Source organism: Oncorhynchus gorbuscha, linkage group LG24 (assembly GCF_021184085.1).
Source record: "Oncorhynchus gorbuscha isolate QuinsamMale2020 ecotype Even-year linkage group LG24, OgorEven_v1.0, whole genome shotgun sequence".
Taxonomy (NCBI): Eukaryota; Metazoa; Chordata; class Actinopteri; order Salmoniformes; family Salmonidae; genus Oncorhynchus; species Oncorhynchus gorbuscha.
In genome coordinates, this window is record NC_060196.1 from 6,430,973 (window position 1) to 6,439,725 (window position 8,753).

The 8,753-nt window shown below is 50.2% G+C and overlaps 1 protein-coding gene across 3 annotated transcripts in view; it reads right to left on the reverse strand.

The window, feature by feature from the left end:
* cntln (centlein, centrosomal protein) overlaps nucleotides 1-8,753 on the reverse strand; it is a 127,893-nt gene that overhangs the window by 109,258 nt on the left and 9,882 nt on the right. For all 3 annotated transcript variants that reach the window (XM_046327133.1, XM_046327131.1, XM_046327132.1), the window contains 4 exons: nucleotides 6,371-6,505; nucleotides 4,948-5,190; nucleotides 2,569-2,702; nucleotides 1,576-1,738 (listed from right to left, as the gene is read on the reverse strand). In XM_046327133.1, the coding sequence (XP_046183089.1) occupies nucleotides 1,576-1,738; nucleotides 2,569-2,702; nucleotides 4,948-5,190; nucleotides 6,371-6,505 (675 nt within the window). The remainder of the gene's footprint in view (nucleotides 1-1,575; nucleotides 1,739-2,568; nucleotides 2,703-4,947; nucleotides 5,191-6,370; nucleotides 6,506-8,753) is intronic.

The following is an 8,753-nucleotide window of genomic DNA, read 5'->3' on the forward strand; positions in this document are numbered from 1 at the left end:
ATGTCGTGTGGTGGTGTGTGGTTGAGTGTGATGTCGTGTGGTGGTGTGGTTGAGTGTGATGTCGTGTGGTGGTGTGTGGTTGAGTGTGATGTCGTGTGGTGGTGTGTGGTTGAGTGTGATGTCGTGTGGTGGTGTGTGGTTGAGTGTGATGTCGTGTGGTGGTGTGTGGTTGAGTGTGATGTCGTGTGGTGGTGTGTGGTTGAGTGTGATGTCGTGTGGTGGTGTGTGGTTGAGTGTGATGTCGTGTGGTGGTGTGTGGTTGAGTGTGATGTCGTGTGGTGGTGTGTGGTTGAGTGTGATGTCGTGTGGTGAAGTAACCGTATTATAAAAGGTGGTATTGGTATTTGTGTTAGTACTGTGTGTTAGTACTGTGTGCTTTGGGTAGTGTGTGTTAGTACTGTGTGTTAGTACTGTGTGCTTTGGGTAGTGTGTGTTAGTACTGTGTGCTTTGGGTAGAGTGTGTTAGTACTGTGTGTTAGTACTGTGTGCTATGGGTACTGTGTGTTAGTACTGTGTGCTATGGGTAGAGTGTATTAGTACTGTGTGTTAGTACTGTGTGCTATGGGTAGAGTGTGTTAGTACTGTGTGTTAGTACTGTGTGTTATGGATAATGTGTGTTATTACTGTGTGTTATGGGTGGTTTGTGTTTGTACTGTGTGTTAGTATCGCGTGCTATGGGTAGAGTGTGTTAGTAATGTGTGTTAGTGCTGTGTGTTAGTACTGTGTGCTATGGGTAGAGTGTATTAGTACTGTGTGTTAGTACTGTGTGCTTTGGGTAGTGTGTGTTAGTACTGTGTGTTAGTACTGTGTGTTAGTACTGTGTGTTAGTACTGTGTGCTATGGGTAGAGTGTGTTAGTACTGTGTGCTATGGGTAGTGTGTGTTAGTACTGTGTGTTAGTACTGTGTGCTATGGGTAGTGTGTGTTAGTACTGTGTGTTAGTACTGTGTGCTATGGGTTGTCTGGGTGAGTACTGTGTGTTAGTACTGTGTGCTATGGGTAGTGTGTGTTAATACTGTGTGTTAGTACTGTGTGCTATGGGTAGTGTGTGTTAGTACTGTGTGTTAGTACTGTGTGCTATGGGTAGTGTGTGTTAGTACTGTGTGTTAGTACTGTGTGCTATGGGTACTGTGTGTTAGTACTGTGTGTTAGTGCTGTGTGTTAGTACTGTGTGCTATGGGTAGAGTGTATTAGTACTGTGTGCTATGGGTAGAGTGTATTAGTACTGTGTGCTATGGGTAGTTGTTACCTTCTAATAGCAGGTGGTGTCTGCAGTGTGAGCCTCTTCCTGGTTACAGAGGACTCTGGGTATTGTAGTGTAAATTAATAGAGTGGTAATATATAGTATAGTTAGTCACCTTCTGATAGGAGGTGGTGTCTGCAGTGTGAGCCTCTTCCTGGTTACAGAGGACTCTGGGTATTGTAGTGTAAATGAATAGAGTGGTAATATATAGTATAGTTAGTCACCTTCTGATAAGAGGTGGTGTCTGCAGTGTGAGCCTCTTCCTGGTTACAGAGGACTCTGGGTATTGTAGTGTAAATTAATAGAGTGGTAATATATAGTATAGTTAGTCACCTTCTGATAGGAGGTGGTGTCTGCAGTGTGAGCCTCTTCCTGGTTGCGTAAGACTCTCTGTGTGTCCAGGTTGAGTCCTTCTAGCTGCTGGATGAGCTGGGCCTGCTCTGCAGCATGTTCACTACTCTGTCTGTACAGGGCCTGCACCTCCTGCAGCTCACGCCTGCGTAGAAACACACACACAACGCAACATCAAATACCTACTATACAAACATATTCAAAATATAAAGAATTAGTGGCATAATGACACAAGACGTTACTAAAGTACAATGACATCTTCAATCACTTCTAACACACAGAGCGTTTCCCTGAGCCGGATGTGACTGGCTGACATCTCTCAGTGACACCACGTTAAGACACAGAGTAGTTAAAAAAGGTGAGATTACCCACAAAGGCTCCTGGGTTTTCACCGTTTTATCATATTGACTAAAGCTTAGCCAAAGCCTGCACCATTTCCCCTCCTCTCTCCCCGACTCTGCCTCTCCAAAGCTCTCCAAAGCACATCTGGTATGCAGGGCTTATTAACTGGTTCTAGACAAGGATGTGCGTGTCGCCTCAGAGCCTCGGGGTGGAGAGACGGCTAGAGCCTCTCGCACACACTGAGCAGTTGGGCGCACACACTCACACACACACACACACTACTCTAAACGGGTTTAACTGAGACTGTAGTGGATAATGAAAGCCACATAAAAGTACATCTAATTTAGCAAGATTATACATTGATATTGGACATATTGTAATTGAGGGTCATTTCACTGTACAATTTATACTTACAAGGTATACAAAAAAACATGACAGACCAATTTGAATGCATGAAAAATATTGCCTGTGACATTTACGTCATTGTGCATTGTATCCATGACGATGCCAAATCACAGACGTCATGGCACATCGCACAGCAGTTTACATTTATTTTTTATGCAAGGTGTCCAAGAGTGACCTGAAAGGCGTCTGTCACATACAATGTCTTTTTATAATGTTTTATTATCTGACCCGAGTTGGGTGACGTGTTGGTCCCTCTGTGCCACCTCCTTCTGCCTGGAGGAGAGGAGGTCTGTCAGGCTGCTGCACTGGCCCTGAAGGTCTGCCACCTGCCGCTGGGCATCGCTCAGATCACCCTCCATCTCCTGCCATGGTGGAGGACAACAAGAGGACTATCAGTCAATCAATCAACTAATCAAATGTACTCGTGTCTGTTTACAGCAACAGTCGTCACAAAAACATGCTGTAAAGTCCACAGACCACAGGTGTCAAACTCATTCCACTAAGAGTCGAGTGTCTGTGGGTTTTCGCTCCTCCATTGTACTTGATTGATGAATGAAGGTCACTGATTAGTAAGGAACTCCCCTCACCTGGTTGTCTAGATCTTCACTGAAAGGAAAAACCTAAAAGCAGCAGACACTCGGCCCTCCAGGGAATTGGTTTTACACCCCTGGTCTAGAGGAAGCTGCACGACTCTGTTTTGTGTTTGTTCAACAAATGACGGTGACCATTTGTATTCCTCAGTGGATTTGGTAAAGGCTTGGTGTTCCTGTTCCTAAATGAGCTTCAGAACGACGTAGATGTGCTAATACAAAAGACCAGGTGAAAACAACAGCCAGAGGCCAGGACACAGTGTATGACCCGTCTCTACCCTGACGGAGTCCTCTAACACGTTACGTGTTGATGTTGTGTTGCTGGACTCCACTAATGGCCAAACAACTCTTACCATTAAGAGCCAGAGAGATAAGAGGTCTGAGAGTGTCTGAGCACTGAGGGTCATCTTAAAACTTCACAAGAGACTCTCTCCTTTTAACGAGAGGCTACAATTACAGCGGGGCAGACCGGGCCGCCTGGCATCAAACACACAGGGGGCATCGGGACAAGTCTGACTGGAATTAAAAACAGCTTCAATCACCGACGCCGGTGAAATTAATGGCCGCAATTTAATGGCAGCAAATTAGCCACCGTGAAAGTGAAAGATAGCGCTAAGGATGTAGCGATAACACTACTCGTACGTAAACTAAATCAGTGCATAGTTGTGACTTCTTGTAACTTTTTAATGTTCCAATCTTGAACAGACTTATCGTTCTAAATTGGTGTGGAATCCTTGTGCATTCCATGTGTTCCATCCATCTCTCAGAGTTGCATGGTATTAAAGCCTGGTCAGGAGCAGAGCCAGGTGAGTGTCTGTCTGTCTGTGTCTGGTGATGTGATTGATGTGCGTAGTGGAGTTGTTACTAGGGACTGGCCCTGTCATAATTACACCCTGGCCCTGACTTATTCAAAGCCCTCTCTTTCTCTCTCCTCCTCCTTTCCTCCCTTTCTGCCTGTCTCACTCTATCTCTCTCTCCTTCTGCCTGTCACTCTCTCTGTCTGCCTGTCACTCTCTCTGTCTGCCTCACTCTCTCTGTCTGCCTCTCTCTCTCTGTCTGCCTCTCTCTCTGTCTGCCTCTCTCTCTGTCTGCCTCTCTCTCTGTCTGCCTCTCTCTCTCTGCCTGCCTGTTTCTTTCTGTCTGCTTGTCTCTCTCTCTCTCTCTCTGTCTACCTGTCTCTCTCTCTGTCTGCCTCTCTCTCTCTGCCTGCCTGTCTCTCTCTGTCTGCCTGCGTGTTCGAGCCTCTGTGCTGTGTGCGTCCACGAAGCCCCCCCCAAAATCTACTATTGATGGGCAATTGTGTTCTGTTCCAAGAGGAGAGTGGGAAGGGTAATGGTGGTAGTGGAGGTCTCCTGTGGGTTGACACTGATTGGTTGTCTGACTGTTTGAACAACATGTGTCCAACGTGCTGCTGTGGTGATTCTTTTGTTGCGAGGCGGATTAGAGTGAGAGAGTAAAGTTGATACATAATAATGACGAGGGGGAGAGATGCATATCACTGATTCTGCTAATAAGCTACACGAATAAGGAGAGGACTAAAACACTACAGTCGTCCAGTGATCACATCGGGGGACTTGGCCGGGGCTCGGCTTCTTCTTTTCCTCACCAGACGAGACTTGGGTCCAAAATGTTAAAAGTAATTATTTCTCCCACCCCCGGAACAGGGACATCAATATTTAAAATGTGTGCTTTGAGAGAGGAATTATTTGACATTCATATATTGAGGAGGGAGAAATAAGGAGGTTCAAGGTGTGTAGAAGAAACGGAACCCTTCCTCTGTGTGTGTGTGTGTGTGTGTGTGTGTGTGTGTGTGTGTGTGTGTGTGTGTGTGTGTGTGTGTGTGTGTGTGTGTGTGTGTGTGTGTGTGTGTGTGTGTGTGTGTGTGTGTGTGTGTGTGTGTGTGTGTGTGTGTGTGTGTGTGTGTGTGTGTGTGTGTGTGTGTGTGTGTGTATATATATATACACACATGGGTTGGTCCCCAGTTCCCCCCTCCACATGGCATCTCTCTGTGTGTTACCTTGACTTTGGCATCCGCGGAGTCTCTCTCCTCTCCGTGTCTCCTCTCTTGCCTCTGTGCCTGCTCCAGGTCGCCTCGCAGGGCAGAGCAGCAGGACTCTAATGCCTCCTTCTCCTCTCCGTGCCTCCTCTCCTGCCTCTGTGCCTGCTCCAGGTCGCCTCGCAGGGCAGAGCAGCAGGACTCTAATGCCTCCTTCTCCTCCTCCAGGGCCTCTTCTCTCCTCCCCCTCTCCTCCTTCACATCCTGAACGAAGAAGAGGGGGGGCAGGAGTCACAGGGCCAGATAAACAACACCGACGGGTGAAGAGAGGGAGAGAAGGAGAGAGAGGGAAAGAGAGAGGAGAAAAAAAAGTAGCATGGGGTTTTGAGGAGGATGAGATGGGATGAATATGTAGAATGTAAAGTCAGTGCTATTCTGTGCTTGGTTGGGGCCTCCGCTGCTCAGCTCCACTGTGGCCCCCCCATGTGGCTCTCACGCATGTCTGATTGACAAGGTCACCTGTGCTGTGAGGCTGTGAGGGCCGGGGCTAACTGTGAGGCAGGTAACAGGGGCCACGCAGATTCTCCCTTTAATGACAGGCCTCCTAATGAGAACACACTTCACTACAACATCCATTACATCTGATCCCAGCCTCCTTTGATGGTTCCCCCGCTCTCAGAGTTGGATTTGATGTTTTATTTTATCAGCGAGACCCCGCAATGCAAAGACGCATCCGCGGACCTCGAGATCACTCCTTTATTAATGAATCATAGCCAGGGTCCCACCAGGGCCGTAATTAGGGATAAGCCACATCATCACACGGACGCCTTACTTTCACTCCCTCCATGGTCGATCATTAACTATTTATCTATAGGCAAGTTATCGACTTCTCTCTCCCTGGCTATCTCTGGCTTTTCGGCATTCTCCGTCTGCTCAAACCCCTCAGTTTGGAGACATGTCAGAGAGAGAGAGAGAGATGAACCGATGAGAGAGAGAGAGAGAGAGAGAGAGAGAGAGAGAGAGAGAGAGAGAGAGAGAGAGAGAGAGAGATGAAGCGGTGAGAGAGAGAGAGAGAGATGAGAGAGAGAGAGAGAGAGAGAGAGAGAGAGAGAGAGAGAGAGAGAGAGAGAGAGAGAGAGAGAGAGAGAGAGAGAGAGAGAGAGAGAGAGAGAGAGAGAAGAGCGGAGAGAGAGAGATGAAGTGGTGAGAGAGAGAGATCTGGCCCACTCCAGAGCGAGGAAAAACACATAGTCCATGTTTCTTTTCCTCCCTCTGCCTCTCTAAGTGATTTTGAGGCCTCAGGCTACAGTATAGCCCTGGGGAAAATGTCCTGTTTGGTGTCACAGTGAAGACTAGTGGTTGCCTACAAGGAGCCAGAGCGTAGAGGCTTCAAAGCTCAAAGCGGAGGCAGGCAGGCGGGTGCCACTGGAAATTTGTTCCAAACCTTAAGTTCTTGACTCTTATTCCCCAGCTTGCGGCGCAGAGCTGCCAGCTCCTTCTTCACTAGGCCTCTGTCCTCGTCCACAGCCATCTTCCTCTGGACCAGGTTGGTGATCTCCTGCTGCTGCCCTGTCACTCTCTGTTTCAGCCAACGGAGGGAGGGGGAGAGAGAGAGAGAGAGAGAGAGAGAGAGAGAGAGAGAGAGAGAGAGAGAGAGAGAGAGAGAGAGAGAGAGAGAGAGAGAGAGAGAGACGACGTTAGTCATCAACAGCAATCTTGGGCAACGGGAGGGAATAAACTATTTATGGATTTTGGAAGGAAGTAGGCATTACAGTGACTACAGGGGTCCCATTTTGGATCAATCAGAGGCTCCAATTGACAGAGAAGGTGACATTTAGTATGAGCTCCTGTTATCAAATGGCCACTAGCGAGGAAGACACAGTTGGATCTCATGCGAGGTCTAATCTACTCCACATCTAACCACTCTATCCTACTCATCTTCTGTGTCAGTTGGGTTCAGATCTGGCAGATACTGACAAGGCCTGTGACCGGGCCAGAACCTTCCTTCTAGCCCCTGATCTCACAACAGGTGCTGAAGGAGACCCTTCACAAGCCCTCGCTTTCATAATACTGGCCTCAGTAAAACCTCCGTACACATGAGCCAACTCATGTACTGTAGGCCTCACACTACTGTATGTGCTAACCTCACACTTCTGTTCCTGCCGCCTAGTCTTCTGGCAGGCCTATAGCTGGGCGACTGTAGGAGGAGAGAGAGGAGGCTGCCCTCCTAGTCTTCTGGCAGGCCTATAGCTGGGCGACTGTAGGATGGAGAGAATGAGGCTGCCCTCCTAGTCTTCTGGCAGGCCTATAGCTGGGCGACTGTAGGAGGAGAGAGAGGAGGCTGCCCTCCTAGTCTTCTGGCAGGCCTATAGCTGGGCGACTGTAGGAGGAGAGAGAGGAGGCTGCCCTCCTAGTCTTCTGGCAGGCCTATAGCTGGGCGACTGTAGGAGGAGGAGAGAGGAGGCTGCCCTCCTAGTCTTCTGGCAGGCCTATAGCTGGGCGACTGTAGGAGGAGAGAGAGGAGGCTGCCCTCCTAGTCTTCTGGCAGGCCTATAGCTGGGCGACTGTAGGAGGAGAGAGAGGAGGCTGCCCTCCTAGTCTTCTGGCAGGCCTATAGCTGGGCGACTGTAGGAGGAGAGAGAGGAGGCTGCCCTCCTAGTCTTCTGGCAGGCCTATAGCTGGGCGACTGTAGGAGGAGAGAGAGGAGGCTGCCCTCCTAGTCTTCTGGCAGGCCTATAGCTGGGCGACTGTAGGGGGAGAGAGAGGAGGCTGCCCTCCTAGTCTTCTGGCAGGCCTATAGCTGGGCGACTGTAGGAGGAGAGAGAGGAGGCTGCCCTCCTAGTCTTCTGGCAGGCCTATAGCTGGGCGACTGTAGGAGGAGAGAGAGGAGGCTGCCCTCCTAGTCTTCTGGCAGGCCTATAGCTGGGCGACTGTAGGAGGAGAGAGAGGAGGCTGCCCTCCTAGTCTTCTGGCAGGCCTATAGCTGGGCGACTGTAGGAGGAGAGAGAGGAGGCTGCCCTCCTAGTCTTCTGGCAGGCCTATAGCTGGGCGACTGTAGGAGGAGAGAGAGGAGGCTGCCCTCCTAGTCTTCTGGCAGGCCTATAGCTGGGCGACTGTAGGAGGAGAGAGAGGAGGCTGCCCTCCTAGTCTTCTGGCAGGCCTATAGCTGGGCGACTGTAGGAGGAGAGAGAGGAGGCTGCCCCTCCTAGTCTTCTGGCAGGCCTATAGCTGGGCGACTGTAGGAGGAGAGAGAGGAGGCTGCCCTCCTAGTCTTCTGGCAGGCCTATAGCTGGGCGACTGTAGGAGGAGAGAGAGGAGGCTGCCCTCCTAGTCTTCTGGCAGGCCTATAGCTGGGCGACTGTAGGAGGAGAGAGAGGAGGCTGCCCTCCTAGTCTTCTGGCAGGCCTATAGCTGGGCGACTGTAGGAGGAGAGAGAGGAGGCTGCCCTCCTAGTCTTCTGGCAGGCCTATAGCTGGGCGACTGTAGGAGGAGAGAGAGGAGGCTGCCCTCCTAGTCTTCTGGCAGGCCTATAGCTGGGCGACTGTAGGAGGAGAGAGAGGAGGCTGCCCTCCTAGTCTTCTGGCAGGCCTATAGCTGGGCGACTGTAGGAGGAGAGAGAGGAGGCTGCCCTCCTAGTCTTCTGGCAGGCCTATAGCTGGGCGACTGTAGGAGGAGAGAGAGGAGGCTGCCCTCCTAGTCTTCTGGCAGGCCTATAGCTGGGCGACTGTAGGAGGAGAGAGGAGGCTGCCCTCCTAGTCTTCTGGCAGGCCTATAGCTGGGCGACTGTAGGAGGAGAGAGAGGAGGCTGCCCTCCTAGTCTTCTGGCA